Source organism: Micrasema longulum, unplaced genomic scaffold (genome assembly GCF_059751315.1).
Source record: "Micrasema longulum isolate JH-2025_06_02 unplaced genomic scaffold, ASM5975131v1 h1tg002685l, whole genome shotgun sequence".
Classification (NCBI taxonomy): Eukaryota; Metazoa; Arthropoda; class Insecta; order Trichoptera; family Brachycentridae; genus Micrasema; species Micrasema longulum.
Window position 1 is genome coordinate 2,996 of NW_028279818.1, and position 15,306 is coordinate 18,301.

The 15,306-nt window shown below is 30.5% G+C and overlaps 2 protein-coding genes across 2 annotated transcripts; both read right to left on the reverse strand.

The window, feature by feature from the left end:
• Nucleotides 1-5,937: 5,937 nt before the first annotated feature.
• Nucleotides 5,938-12,155, reverse strand: LOC148271745 (uncharacterized). The gene is made up of 3 exons (XM_088240992.1): nt 10,930-12,155; nt 7,787-9,153; nt 5,938-5,993 (listed from the first exon to the last, which is right to left on the reverse strand). Exons 1-3 carry the CDS (start codon nt 12,153-12,155, stop codon nt 5,938-5,940), a joined length of 2,649 nt encoding a protein of 882 aa, XP_088097118.1.
• On the reverse strand, nt 12,042-14,637 carry LOC148271746 (uncharacterized). Its single transcript, XM_088240991.1, has one exon. It carries the CDS (start codon nt 14,159-14,161, stop codon nt 13,313-13,315), a length of 849 nt encoding a protein of 282 aa, XP_088097117.1. The 5' UTR covers nt 14,162-14,637; the 3' UTR covers nt 12,042-13,312.
• Between the last annotated feature and the right edge of the window lie 669 nt (nt 14,638-15,306).

Consider the following 15,306-nt stretch of genomic DNA (forward strand, 5'->3'; position numbering starts at 1 on the left):
TTTCCAACTAATCCTTCACATGTCTGAACTGAGGTTCAGGGAAGAGCCTAATTTTAAATACCCTTACCAAAGCTGTTGGATACGGATGTAAGTACAATAGTAAAGCTTACGGTTTTATACCTACCTTTATAATATGTATTATCTGTTGGAAATATTTTATCATTTAAATATATTTATTCACAAATAGAAGAAAGGGAATATTAAAAATGTAAGTATTCTTTCCTTTAAGACAATATTTTGCAAGAAGTGCAAACACAACTTTTCTTTTTCATAAATAATTTTAAGAAAACATACTCGTAACATGGTTCCAAAAAAAGTCTTGATTACTACTATTTTTTTAGGTAATTAAGGGAAAATCAAAAACACTTCAATTCTAGAGAATAAGGCAACGAGGATAGTACTAAAAAAAAAATATAAACAATAAAATGAAGAAATAATACATTCAGAAATGACTTGACCACTACGGCCTACGTGGTGTATGGGTTAAGACACTCGAGTCACGCACGGAGGGTTCCGGGTTCGATTCTCGGTGACAACACAAACAAGAATAATATGGTTTTTCTCAAGCCTGGGCGTTTTGTGCCGTAATTTTCCACTGTGATTGGGCTTTCTGGCGTGTTGTGATAAAAAATTACTTTTTCACGGTAAAGCAACAAATAAAATTGCTCCCTCATTCCGTTTTGTTTGCCGTTTACTACGCTTTAATTCACTCTCATCAATCTCATCTATCATGTATATGGGGTTTTTCCAGCAAAAATCAGATCTTAAAAATACAAGTTCTTCAAAACAGATCTAAAAGAAAAATTCTTGGACTTTAATGGGATTCCCATATCAAGGATATCTACCAACAAACAAGGATACTTCTTTTCAAGGTGATGTCACTGCATGACATAACCGTTACTATTTTGAATATATTAAACTTTTCTGCTCACACAAATTTAAAATACACATATGGTCATGGCGTTACTCAGAAGGAATCTTCATGTGTCTAAGTTTCGCTAAACAAAGTTCAGTAGTAGGTCTTTGGAAAATATTGGTCATTCCGTATTTAATAAACTACCCGATGAGCTAAAACACGAAAAATCAAATAAAAAATCCAGTAGTGTCGCAAATGAAAAATAATACTTAAATCTTTTTGAAAGCGATAGTTTATAAAGATGGTGTAAAGTACTGTGTTTTATGTTTCTTATACAATAATGTTATTTTACTATTTCGGATGTATTAACTATGTATGTTATTATGTACAGTCACAAAAATGTTTTTTTGTTATGTACGGTCCCAAACGAGTTTAATTAATAACTCCTAGGAGTACAATATGTACTTTTTGTATTATTAATGATAAAAAATATATAATCAAGCAATTTGTATTCATAAAATAGTTATGCGGCTAAATGGCGGTCTCCGTGGGGCAGTGGTCAAGACGCTTGACTCACACACGGAAGGTTCCGGGTTCGATTCCCGGTGAGAACACAAAAATAAAATGTGATTTTTCTCAAGCCTGGGTGTTCTGTGATGTCGTAAATGTCGAAAAATGTCGTAATGAATTTATAAGAAGTGTGTCCAAACAATAAACTGTCTCTACTTAGTCGCCACTACCAGTGGTTAACGTATGCCCCCACTTTAACACTCAAAAAATGTTTTAATATGGGTACTACTATATTTTCTTAGCAACGTATTATGTATAGACACCCTTAAATTTCTTCTGTGTACGTGTTTCATTTTTCGACCTTATAAGACGCAAATTACAGGTTATCATACTAAGAAAGCAAAACCTATAGACTTAGTGGCCATTTGATTTTTCCACGTGGAAGGGTTATGGTAATTCTGGGCGTGATTTGCACACACCACCTGCTTCCGGTACTGAAGTTAAATAACAAGGCTGATTTTCAAATAGCGAAAATAATAACTTCATATAGCCGGTCACATCTACTATTCTGACAATTCTAGGATTTTCTATCCTTATTTGACATTGAAAATAATATTCGTAGCCAATAACACAACTTATTTATTAATTTTAATACTTGGTACACTTTTACTCAGTTATATTAATAAAAATAATTCTCGCTCAGCTCGCAGCTCGATTGGGCGGTTAGTGCAATGCCCAAACAGCCATTTAACTATTAAAAAGTTTAAATCATCAGAAAAACAAGATAAAGAATAGTTTAGTTCATACGAGAGTTAAACAGATATAAACAATGTAAAATTAATTATGTACTCGTATTTAAGAAAAAATGAAAAAGGATACAAAGAAAATAGAACTAAAAAAAATAGAATTTATAAGTACATAATAATTTCATAAATAAGAAGTTAATAAATAACAAAATTAAGGAGAAAGCCAGTTAAGCGTCCTGCTCCAATGCTACCAAAACCTCGATTCCCAGCAGTGTTCTGCCAATTGGCTAATGATAGAAAGACTTTTTCCTAGCCACACTCTGAGGCCTGCTATCCGGTGCCGCAGCAGTCCATCCTGGTGAGTAAGTCTAGCTGCAGCAAACATTTCACTCACGCGCCAATGTCGCTAAAGCTTGTGTAAGCTATATCCACATGGTTTTTATTTAATCAATTGACGTTTTCACCTGCTTACGGGCCTCTTCAAACTGGTAAACATTATACAGTGTTGAAAACATTTGTGAAAAATAAAATATTATCTTAAGGAAGAGTACCTAAAAGAGACAGACCCACAGAAACATGGTACTCTATCAATTATTACATTAAGTCTCGCAAGATAATATTTCGTATCTTCTGACAAAATTTAAAAATGAGTAAAAGTTTAAAGTTTTAATCGGTTATGAATTTCGAATTATGATGATTTTATTTTTAAGTTACAAAAACAAAAAAGTATCATAAATAAGACAATGTCTCTTAGTTTTATGAATAATGAACATAATAGTGACATTTTTTCAATATTCCTCAAGGAATATTTATTATTTCCTGACCAAATTTAAATGACTGAGTAAATATTTACAAACTCCTTTAATTGAAATTTGTTGCCACAAATTTAAAAACGAATGAATCGGGTTGTGGTTCCGTAACTAGTGTTGCGGACTCACGGATAAGAGATCCGAGCTTTGAATCCCACCTACCTCAACTTGATTTCCATTTTCTAATAGAAAAGTTGTTTACAACTCATTTAAAATGACCACTAAAATTGAAATATTTTGATAAATTATAACAACGCAAATATTTATTTTTAAAAAAAACATTTTCGAAATAGGAATATGAAGTTCTAGGCATTTACAGGGCTTACAACCTATCACTGACTGGTTTAAGGGGCTACTTTACACACTGTGCAACATTTACCATTCTGCCTGTCTTTAAATATCCATATTTTTTTAACTCTTCCATCTGTTGACTTAAAAGTAAAAAAGCTGTGAAGTAAAAAAGTTAAAATCACGTGTGGGTGAGATTCATCCGGCTGAACTTATTCACCTACTAGACAACGCCTGAAACCAATATTTCTATTTCCCTAAAATTAATTAATTTTTCTCACATCAAAATAATTATTTTGTATTCTAAATAACAAATGTCTATTATTGTTATTGTTATTATGAATAACTCATACAGTGCATTTTTTGTAATAAAATCCTAAAAAGGCAATTTACAAAACGATTCATGGTACTGGTATTATGAACAACTTATATTGCTCATCCAAGACCCTAATTAACCGAATTCCGATGAGCCGACCAATTGAGACCCGTAGGGTCAATTTAATGAGGCCAAGAAATGAAATTCAAAAATTATTCAATAGCATAAACAGTTGACAAAAGCTATTTTGCAGATTTTCGTTTACTCATCGAACTTTTTGTGTAGATGTTTTATGAATGTTTCGATAAAATCAATATTACAATTGATTTGACAAACAAGATAAATACTGGGATATATTATCTGAAACGTTCTGGACAGCATTTGACGTTGAGTTTTTTTGAAAGAACTCGTAGCATTAGAACTTTGCAAACGATACATACTCGTACTACTCATACTTTCCTTTTCACCGTCAGACTTTACCACCACCCGCATTCTATATGACCCAATTACGGACAGCGCGAAATCCATACCTACAAGCTGTCGCCCGCAAGAATCTTGTTAATATCTTCTGTACAAAGAATACGTAAATATGTTCTTTCAGTTCACAATGTGTTTTTTTGGGTTATTGAGCCGGATGCCAGCATTCTTCCCGAACGTTTAGGATCGAATACCAGCGTCCATCATGGGGTTTAACCTTGACATGCTTTGTGAAAAAACTCTTCTAGTCACTATGTGGTCACCCGAGGTTAGGACATGATCCCCTGATAAACTCAGATCGGAATCGGGTTGTGGTCCCGTGGCTAGTGTTGGAAACTCACGGATCAGAGGTCGGGGTTTGAACCCCACTCTACCACAACACAAAAAAAACTGTATCTTTTCACCTTATACGCATCTTCCTATTAAACGAATATTTTTAATATTTGTCTGGGTACCCAGTATTTTGTCATTATCAGAAATTCTGACTGACAAAGTATTTAATTTTAAATGATCTAATATACCTCAATATGTGAACTTTTTTTCATCTAAACAAATTACAACAGGGATGGAGAATACCTCAAATAAGGAATATGGCAGTCTAGGCATTTGCAGGACTTATGACCTGTCATTATCGGGTTTAAGTGGCCACTTTTTTTCATATTTTAAGGTTTGCTCAAAGATGACATGTTTCGCGGTACAATCATTTGGTAGTTGCTGAGATATGAAAAAAATAATTGCAATTTTCAATGCCAGTTACATCACACTTTCACAGCTGTAGACAGCAACGACTGCAACGCAGTACAAATTCTTAGTACTAAAGCTGATAATGAAAACTGTAATGCGATCCGAAACGTCGGTAAATAGTACAAATGACACATGCCATAATAACCCGGAAAAACTAAACGGCCGTAAAAATCTCAGAAATTTAATTTTCACAACTGTAATTGTTTTTGAAAACATTTAAAACGGATTTATTTATTTTATTTTATTTTAATAGTAAAATTATACATTTTTCAAATAAAATAAAAAAATTCACTTGTTATACTTTTACTAAAACTAAAATCCCACCAAACCACTTTCTGTAGCTTGTTGGTGAAGATTATATTTATACCTTAATTTATAACTTAATATTATAAAAACAATGAATAACAGATAAAAATTAACAGTCGGAAAGATCAGACAAAACATGTTTATACAAATAATAGTTTATACATTTATTTTTTAAATACTAGAAAATATATGAAAAATTAAAATATTTACACATAAGCTACTATTCAGATATAAACTTTTGATCGAGTAGCCATTTTCTTATTTTGCTCTTGTTACAATGTTAGTTAAATTTAAATTCTTTTGGCAATAAATTAAAAATTCTAGGTACTAAATATTTGAGAGTTCTATTTCCATACTTATTACATACTTTTGGTACTACCAAGACATCATTAGACGTGAAGCGTGTATTATGGTTATGTCTGAGAGGAAACTTGAATGTATTTCTATTAAATTGTTCCAAAATGATGCTAAGCCACAGTAGTCCTCGAACAGGCAGAGTTTTGATTGTTTTTTACAGCAGATCAATATTACTTCTTTGTTTGTAAATCTCTGCAGGTACAATTCGCTTAACTATAGAGTACTGTAGACCCTGGATCATTTGAATATCAATATTAGTCGAATGTCCCCACGACTTTATACCATATCTGATTATTGATTCTACTAAAGAAAAATAAATATTTTTTAGAGTGATTTTAGGCGAGATAAAAGATAACTTATAAAAAGTACTCACAAGAGTCCGCAATTGATTGCATTCTGGTGGTTACATTAAAATACATACATTTTAAAATTATAGGATAATTAAATTCATCAACAAACTGCCTTCAAAGTAAAGGCTATTTTGCTGGCTTATTTCAAAAGTTATCTGCTTCATATTTATGTCCTTGCTTAAGCTTTTGATTGCTCCTGTAAAACATTTTTGGCATGTTGTCCTCCTTTGCCATCTACAAAATTAATATACAGGAAAATTCATAAGAATTTCGTTGATTTATTGTGAGAAAATAGTGAAATCCTACTATAATTCACAAAAATAATATGTAAATTCAGTGCGTTTGTATGTTTAATAAGCCTATGTTAGTGTGTAAGTGTTTCTCGGAAAACCAAGTAAACATATCATTTAAGCTTGCGTACGCTGGTACAAATTGTTATATTTAAAATATAAAAATAAATTTCCAAAGTAAATATTAGTACAGAATATAGAACTTCGAATTTTGGGAAAAAAACAGCGGAAGCAAAAATGTTAACCTTAAGAATTTAGAGTTATAAAATAATTTTTCTATTTTTCATGTTAATTTTTTTCCTATCATCGTCCGGTAGTGCATAAAGTACTACATTGGCAATCACCATTGTTTACTAAAATATTTCATAGATCTGGCACCAGAAATGTTAGACTGATCATTTTACCCTCATGAAACAATTCATATCAATATACGCTTCCGGTGGTGAATCAATGCAGTGCCTTTATATTATTAGGCGAAGAACAGGAATTATGATGATGATTATTATTTATTGATTATTATTGACCACCAGATAAACTATTGAAAAATCATGAAAAAAAATAATAACGAAGAAAAATACAGGATTTTTTTCTTGGTAAATATTATATGTATACTGACAAGAAAGTAAATAATTGTAATATGCGTGCACGGGTTGGATGGGTTAGAATTAACTCGTACACTTTCTTGAATTTAATTTAAGTTTATTAAAATTATTTGTGGGTAAATACAGAACAAAATATTGATGTGAACCCAACGATAATAACTGTCCGTAACTAATTCTTAATGAGTAGTGATAATCTTGACCAATCTGTACCAGTATATATATTGGTCAGATAAAGGCTGTGTTTGTCGAGGCTATGTAAATACTGGCCAACAGAAACTTTCCAATGCTTCATCTTTGGACCATGATTACGTGCTCGATTGTATTCGTTCACAAGGGACTGATAATAAATGGTAGGTATATTACACCATCACCCTTAGAACGAAAATATAGGTAAGGTAAATTATTAGTTTACATTACGTAGATTTTAGTTAATAAAAAAAATGGACATTATCGTTATTGTTTTCACGTCAAATTACATACAGAAAAAAAATAATAATTACAAAAGAGATTATAACAATTCAAATTACATTATGTATAAAGATTTCTTAACTTACATTATGTATACAATATAAAATTTATTACAATATTAACATTTGTTTTATTTACTCCTTATCTTTTAATTTGGCTAGCCTTGGACTTCTACGTAGGTTTGTATTTTCATTTATGTTAACATCACTTAATTCTAAGGAAATTTGATTTGAATTCGGTGAATCCTTTTTTACATTAAAGGTTAAACAGTTCGTAATAGTGTTACAACAATTCCTTGGTTGGACAGAGTTATTACCTTTACATTTTTTATAAAGTTTATAAATTAAAAATAATCCAAGAAATTTTATTAAAGTTAAAAATATATAAACAAAATAATTATTACTAGAAACTTTCTCAAACAAATTTCCATCTTGGATTTTTCTAGTATTTTTAATAATATAATCTAATTTATGGCTTGCTAAAGTTAAAGATTCAAGTTCTAAGTTGGTTGGATTCAAATATAAAAAGTTAATTGAGTCATTAATAGGTAAGTTCTTTAGGCAGCAATCATCTTTCATTAAATCTAACTGAGGATGTAAAGATTCAAATTTACTTTCAAAATTATTGTCTAGAGTCAACAAAATTGTTGCACTTGTATATACTTTACAATTTTTATCAATTTGTAAAATTCCTGTTGAAGTTAATTTAATTTCCTTGGGTATCTTTGATTTACATAACAAGGTTACTATTGTTGGTCTTGGTAATACATAAATCCATTTATTGGTAGTCTCTAATTTATGCCAAATTTCATTAATAGTTTTGGTTATTCTAATATGACAATTTTCAGGTATTCTATCCTTTCTAAATAATAATTCAGTTTCACAAATCGGTCTATTTTGTACAGAATAAATAGGATTGTCATTTTTACAAATTATCTCATTATTAAAATTTTTGCACGAATCAAGGTTTTGAAATGTTAAATAGTACAATCTATTTTCAGATATAGCAAGGTATTTAATTGATGGCAATATAAACAAAAATGTTTCGTCTTTCTTTTGAATAGGTAAAGCAGTTAATTTGTAGAGATTATAATTTACAAGGTCTATTAATGGATTAGAAATAACAAATATTATCTTACCATCGGAAAAATAACATTGTAATTCCACAAGAGATAATAATTTAAAAGCATTATCCAATGTAAGAGAGATTGGATATGAAGTTGAAGGGGGAAGATAAGCTACAGTTTTTGTCAATTCATTAATATACTGTTCTGGCGTCATTATTGACGGGTGTAAGGAATTGCTTTTTGCAAATAATATAGCGTTTATGAGGTTTGTATATTCATTTTGGACTTCACTAAATATTATCGTAAGTACAGCTAGATGTTCTTCAATTTCTTGCTTTAGATTCAAATTAAAATAGTTATTATTTAGTGTCTTCGTATATTTTTCTAAGTTCACGAAGTTATCATTGAATTTCTTTTCATTTTTAGCTACATTCGTAATTGTATTATTGAAATTCACAATAGTGGTTTTAACTACTTGCGTTTGTTCCTTTAGTAATTCTATTAACATTTTTTCGTCCTTTGTAACATCATTTATGGCTTTATTGTAATGATCGGCGTCATCTTGGTCTAGAGTTCCGAAAATAACTTTAAATGTTGATCCTACTATATCTAACCATGCTCGTTTTATTCGTCTATGCCCAACAAGTTCTTTCAAGGTTTTATCCTTTTGCTCTAGGGTTGGTAACATCTGATCTAAAACTTTAAGCGATGTTTCACACATTGATAAATTTTTAAGAATATGTTCATTGCAAATTAATTTCGTTTTACTTAAGGTGTTTCTTAATAATGCCAAATTATTTTCGAAGTTTCCGAGTTCTATGTATGATATTAAATTCCATGTGCTTCCATAATAATAAAGATTTTTGTATGATTCGTAAAATATTCCTGTAGAATTGAGGAGAGGTGTATTGACGTGCTGACTCGAAGTGAAGTCAACTGCTTCTCTAGCAGGGAACATCAAACAGAGTCTGAAACAGAGTGTTTCATGTTTCAAATAATATTCTTATAAATTACAAAATTATCTTAATTTTCGTATACAAAAAAAACGTTTTATTATAATAATTTAAGATAAACATCTTTTTAATCTATTTGAATGAACGATTACATTCTTATTTCTAATTTTAATTGTATAATTTACAGGAGAGTTGATTTCTTCTATTTTAAACGGTCCAGTATACCGACTGGTTAATTTCCTTGATTTCCCAGATTTAACTACTTCGTTAAATAAGTAAACCAATTCACCAATTTTATATTTTTCTATTTTAATATTTCTATCATAATATTTTTTATTTAATTCTTTAGTTTTTATACAATTTTCTCTGGCAATTTTCTGGCTAGATTGTAATTTAAGTCGAAGATCATCAATGTAATTACTATAAGTGTATTTAAATTCAGGTTCTTTAACTAAAGAAGAAGGTATTGTTGCTTTATAACCAAATATCAATTCATACGGAGAGATTTTTGTTGTACTATGAACGCTTGTGTTATAAGAAAACATGGCAAAGTCAATCCATTCATCCCAATCATACTGTTCTTGATGGATATAATGTTTAAGGTAGTCGGCGAGAGTTTGATGACTTCGTTCCAACGCACCGTTTGTTTGTGGATGAAAACTTGTGCTTTGTATTTTCTTTATTTTAAATAATTTAGCAATTTCCTTTATTAAATTAGAAGTGAATTCAGTACCTTGGTCTGTTAAGATGGATTCTGGAATCCCGAATTTACAAATAAAATTTTGTGTTAAAGTTTTTGCAACAGTTAAGGCTTCATGATTTGGTAAGGCATAAGCTTGAGAGAATTTTGATAAGTCGTCTTGAAGTGTAAGTATATATTTATTATTATTTTGAGTTAACGTGAGAGGACCTACAATATCTAAAAATATTTTTTCAAATGGTTTATTTGCTGTAGTGGTAATTTCCATTGCTTCTTTGTTTTTCTTACGTACTAGTTTATTCTTTTGACAAGATTCACATTGCGCGACATATTTTCTAATATCTTTTTTCATATTAGACCATTTGTATTTTTCCTTGATACGATTGTATGTTCGGAAAAATCCTGAATGACCCGATGTCGGATTCGAATGATTTTCTATCAATATATTGTTTATTTCGTTAACGTCTGGTGTGATGATCTGATTATGGAAAATTTTTACTTTAATTTTCGAATTTCTAAATACGTATCTTACTATAGCGCGTATCTTATACCATTTAAGCTTATCGTAACTATCCATAAGATTAGTAATATTAATTTCTTCTATATCTCCTAAATACAATAGGTTTCTTAACTTAACTAATGTTAAAAATATATTTTCATATTCAGCTCTTTCCCAATAGTTTTGTTTGTTTATTAGGTAATATACATTTCGATCATTTTCTCTAAATTCTATAACGTCAGAGATTTTTATGGTTTTATTATTAATATTTCTAACATGTGTTTCAAAATTATTTGCGATTTCTCTTTGGATGTCACTACGAAATTCTTTATCTACTCCTAAACAAATAGCGAAACTATTTTTAGTGTTTAATTTATCGTAAATTTCTTCTACGTTATCATTTGTTAGAATTGTGGATTGATATTTCTCTAAGAAATCTGAGTAAGACTCGAGAGATGATTTTATATTATTTACGTATTTTATTTTTGTATCTTGTGATGTTGATGGTTCTTCGTCACAAATTTTTATTCTACTTAATGCATCGGCATTAGTGTTTGCTTTTCCTGGTTTGTAAATAAGGTTATAATCATACTCTTCAAGAGCTAAACGCCATCTGACTAAACGTGAACCAGGATCTTTTACATTAAACAACCAAACTAAAGGTCGATGGTCGGTCAAGATAGTAAATTTCCTACCATACAAATAATGTCTGAAGTGTTTTATACTCCACACTATTCCTAATAATTCTCGTTCTATAGTTGAGTAGTTTGATTCAGCACGATTCAAAGTACGACTAGCGTATGCAATCGGTAAGTCATCTGGAGGCGTCCCTTGTGAAAGAACGGCACCGACAGCAAAGTTACTAGCATCAGTTGTGAGTAAAAATTCTTGAGAAAAATTTGGATATTGTAAAATTGGGTCTGATACTAAAATATTTTTAAGTTTTTCAAAAACGTCTTGTTGTGAACTAGTCCATTGAAATACGGAATCCTTTTTTAATAGTCTTGTTAAAGGTTGAGTTAATTTACTACACGATGGAATGAATCTTCTGTAGTACGAGACAATACCTAAAAATGATTTTATTTCTTTTTGTGTTTTAGGAACAGGATATTTTATTAATGATTCTACTTTTTTATGATCTGGCTTAACGCCTTCACTTGTAATAGAGTGACCTAAGTAAATAACTTCCGGGCGAAGAAACTCGCATTTGTCCGGTTGTAATTTTAAGTTAAATTTTGAGAGTCTTTCAAATACTTCTCTTAATCTTATGTTATGAGTTTCTAACGAACCCGCATGTATACAAATATCATCCAAGTAAACAAAGGCTCTATAGTTTTTAATTCCTGATAAGACATTATCCATTAATCTTTGAAAACTTGAGGGAGCATTACGCAATCCGAAAGGCATCCTGGTGAACTGGTAGTGACCGCTAGGCACACTAAATCCAGTTTTATCAGAATCCTTAGGATCCATTTTGATTTGATGGAATCCCGATGTTAAGTCTAACGTAGTGAAGTATTTGGAATTTCCTAGTTGTTCTAATATTTCAGTAATTTGCGGCAAGGGGTATGAATCACCAATTGTGATTTCATTAAGTTTCCGATAGTCAATTACCATCCGCCATTTCTTTTTACCGGAAGAGTCGACTTTTTTAGGAACGACCCAAACTGGCGAATTCCACGGAGAAGACGAATGAACTATAATTCCATCTTTTAAAAGTTTTTCAACTTGGTTATCGACTTCTTCTTTTAATACATGTGGATATCTATAAGATCTAACGTTAATCGGGTGGTGTGACGTTGTTGGTATATTATGCATAACAACATCAGTTGCAGTTAGAGTATCGCCCTCTATATAAAATATATTATTAAATTCTTCACAAATATTGAGTAAACTATTTCTTTCTATATCATTTAAATGCGACGTTCTTAATGAGTTTCGAAGAACATCTAATCTTTTTGCATTACAATTATCGGATTTCGATACCATGTGTACATTTGCATTCCTGTTGACCTTTGGTAACGGTTCCAATGCTATTTCGATTTTGTTAATTCTAATTTCCTTATCACTAGAATTCAATATTGAAGTATACGCTTTGTTATCATTATTTACCTTAACGATACTCGGACATAAATAAACTTTTTCTAAGATTTCCGTATCGGGGCAAATACCTTCATTTATTTGAGGATTCAATATATAAATTTCTATTATTTTTTCCGTTCGTGGCGGAATTATTTGTACACAAGTTATATTATTTTTAGAATTTAATTTTTCGCTTTCTCCATTGAAGTTAACATTAATTTCTGGAGATTTATAATTCAAACTTTGAGTTTGATTTTCGTATACGTTTTGTTTATTTTCCGCGTTATTAATTTGCGTTTTAATTAATATTTTTCCACTTTTATTTTTGTTTTCTTTGAAACTATTTGGAATTTTATCTTGGTATGGTACGTTCAATGAAAGACACGATCTATCCATACCCAAAACTTCCTGAATCGGCGATTCATGAGAAGTGTGATAAAATATAGGAATTTGCTCATTTTTCATAATTATATTTCGACTAGAATAGTCTAATTTACAATTGAACTTTTTGAGAAAATCTATTCCGATTATACCATCAAACGGAATTTGAAAGTCATTTTTGACTATATGAAATAAGTGGTTAATAATCTCGTTTTTTATGTAAATTTCCAAATAAACATAACCGAGAGTTTTATTAGGTTTTTCATTTGAGGAATCAATACCTCTTATTGTTAAAATTTCTTCTTTGTTATATTTTACAATTTTATTCAAAGTCTTTGATTTTATTAAAGAGATGTTAGCACCAGTATCTATTAAGAAATTGTTAATTTCTTTTACACATTGGTCTTTAATTTTTAAATTTATGTATGATGAGAAAAAAGCGTTATTTAAAGTTCCAATTCGGCCCGATTTTCCCGTGCGAGATCCTTTGGAATGGCCAGTTCCAAAGTCTCTTACACGTTTAAATCATTGTTAACTGGTTTCTTAGTATTTTGTTCATTTTTAAATTTCAATTTTCGACAGTTATCTATGATGTGATTATTCTTCTTACAATATTTGCAAAATAAATTATTAGTATTAGTTGCAGGAGGTGGTTTTACTACGTAACGAACATGAGGACTTTTGGATTTGAACCTACATTCATGAGTGTTATGGTTATTTTTCTTACAAATTTTACAATATTTTTCGTACGACGATATATTCTGATATTTTTTTATTTCTCGTTTTGATTTAATTTCTTGTTCTTCCGTTAGAGCAATTGCAATAGCTGATTCTAGTGTTTCAGGTTTTTGCGATTTTACTATTAGGTTTAATTCATCGTTCAAGCCTGTTATAAATACATCTTTAGCTAAATTTTTCAATAAGTTAATATTTGCTTCTCTTTGATCGCAAGAAAGGTTATCGTCTAAGCTATTAATCAGTCGAATATAACAGTTCTCTACTCTACTAGAATATTGCATAACGTTTTCAGTTAATTTTTGTTTGCATGAATTTAGTTCTAAATGCCATTTACTTGTTGTCCGTTTATCAGAATAAACATTAAGAAGGTGAGTTTTTAACATATTGAAATTATCAAATTTTCGATTTCTTATTAATGCTCTAGCATTACCAGTGATTTTACTTTCAATTAATGTAAACAAGATATCTTTTAAGTTATTATCTACTAAGCTTAAGGCTTTTTCACTGTTATCAATGAATTCAAAAAGTTTATATTTTTCACCATCGAATCTGATTAACATTTTTTCTGCTATATTTAAATCAATAGTGTAAGATTTGTTGGTATCTTCTCTTTTTAAAGACATTTTTTTTTTAAATATAAAATAAAATGATCACTAACTCAAAAAATTATAAAAAATACGACAGTTATTAAATTATGCTAGGTAGTTCTCAATTATTTCAACTCACAAGAAGAAGGCGAGCATCATCTTCTTTCTTCCAGTAGACGGCGAAGTACTCGAACACGCAGGCAACAGGGTCCGCGATCTGACGATTCTTCTGTCTTCTGAACAGGAAGATGGCGAAGGAGACTCGAACACACAGGGCAGCGATCTATCGAGAATTCTTCTTTCTGCAGAACGGAAGATGACGGAGGAGACTCAAACACACAGGGCAGCGATCTATTGGGTCTTCTTTTGTGACAGTTCCAATCGTACAGTCAATGCTTTTCTTCTTAGTACATGTAATATTTTACTTGGAGTTATGATTGAAGCGTCTGACTTGGGTTTCAAGTTTTCAATTCTTCAATAGTTCTGGATCCAAACTTCTGACACCATTGTAATATGCGTGGTGCACGGGTTGGATGGGTTAGAATTAACTCGTACACTTTCTTGAATTTAATTTAAGTTTATTAAAATTATTTGTGGGTAAATACAGAACAAAATATTGATGTGAACCCAACGATAATAACTGTCCGTAACTAATTCTTAATGAGTAGTGATAATCTTGACCAATCTGTACCAGTATATATATTGGTCAGATAAAGGCTGTGTTTGTCGAGGCTATGTAAATACTGGCCAACAGAAACTTTCCAATGCTTCATCTTTGGACCATGATTACGTGCTCGATTGTATTCGTTCACAAGGGACTGATAATAAATGGTAGGTATATTACATAATATAGCTAATAATAAGTTCACGCTCAGCCACCGTACGGGCTGGGCGTGAAATATAGTTCCTCCCCAACCGTAGCTTATAATCTTATAATAAATCTGAAAATAAGTTGTTATATGTTAGAAAACAATGAGTTTATGTTTATAAATCATTAGTGTGTAGTAGTGTAGTCATGTTTCAACAAACAGTGGAAAAAAGAAGACTATTTATTTAATAGCATTGTTTTATACTTTATTCTTAACAAAATATGTGACAAATAGTGAACAATGGAAACTTACAAAAATAGTGCGTCTGTAACCTTAAAATCATAAAATTTTATATGAATCCTTTAAAACCGT

What these genes read in the sequence shown, in the direction of transcription:
- LOC148271745 (XM_088240992.1), bottom strand. Translation starts at nt 12,155, where the DNA reads ATGCATAATATACCAACAACGTCACACCACCCGATTAACGTTAGATCT. An exon ending in TGGCGTTTAGCTCTTGAAGA is followed by an intron (nt 9,154 to 10,929) that starts GTATGATTATAA and finishes ACTCTGTTTCAG; the next exon opens with ACTCTGTTTGATGTTCCCTG. An exon ending in TTTACAAATTGATAAAAATT is followed by an intron (nt 5,994 to 7,786) that starts GTAAAGTATATA and finishes TTAATTTTGTAG; the next exon opens with ATGGCAAAGGAGGACAACAT.
- LOC148271746 (XM_088240991.1), bottom strand. Translation starts at nt 14,161, where the DNA reads ATGTCTTTAAAAAGAGAAGATACCAACAAATCTTACACTATTGATTTA.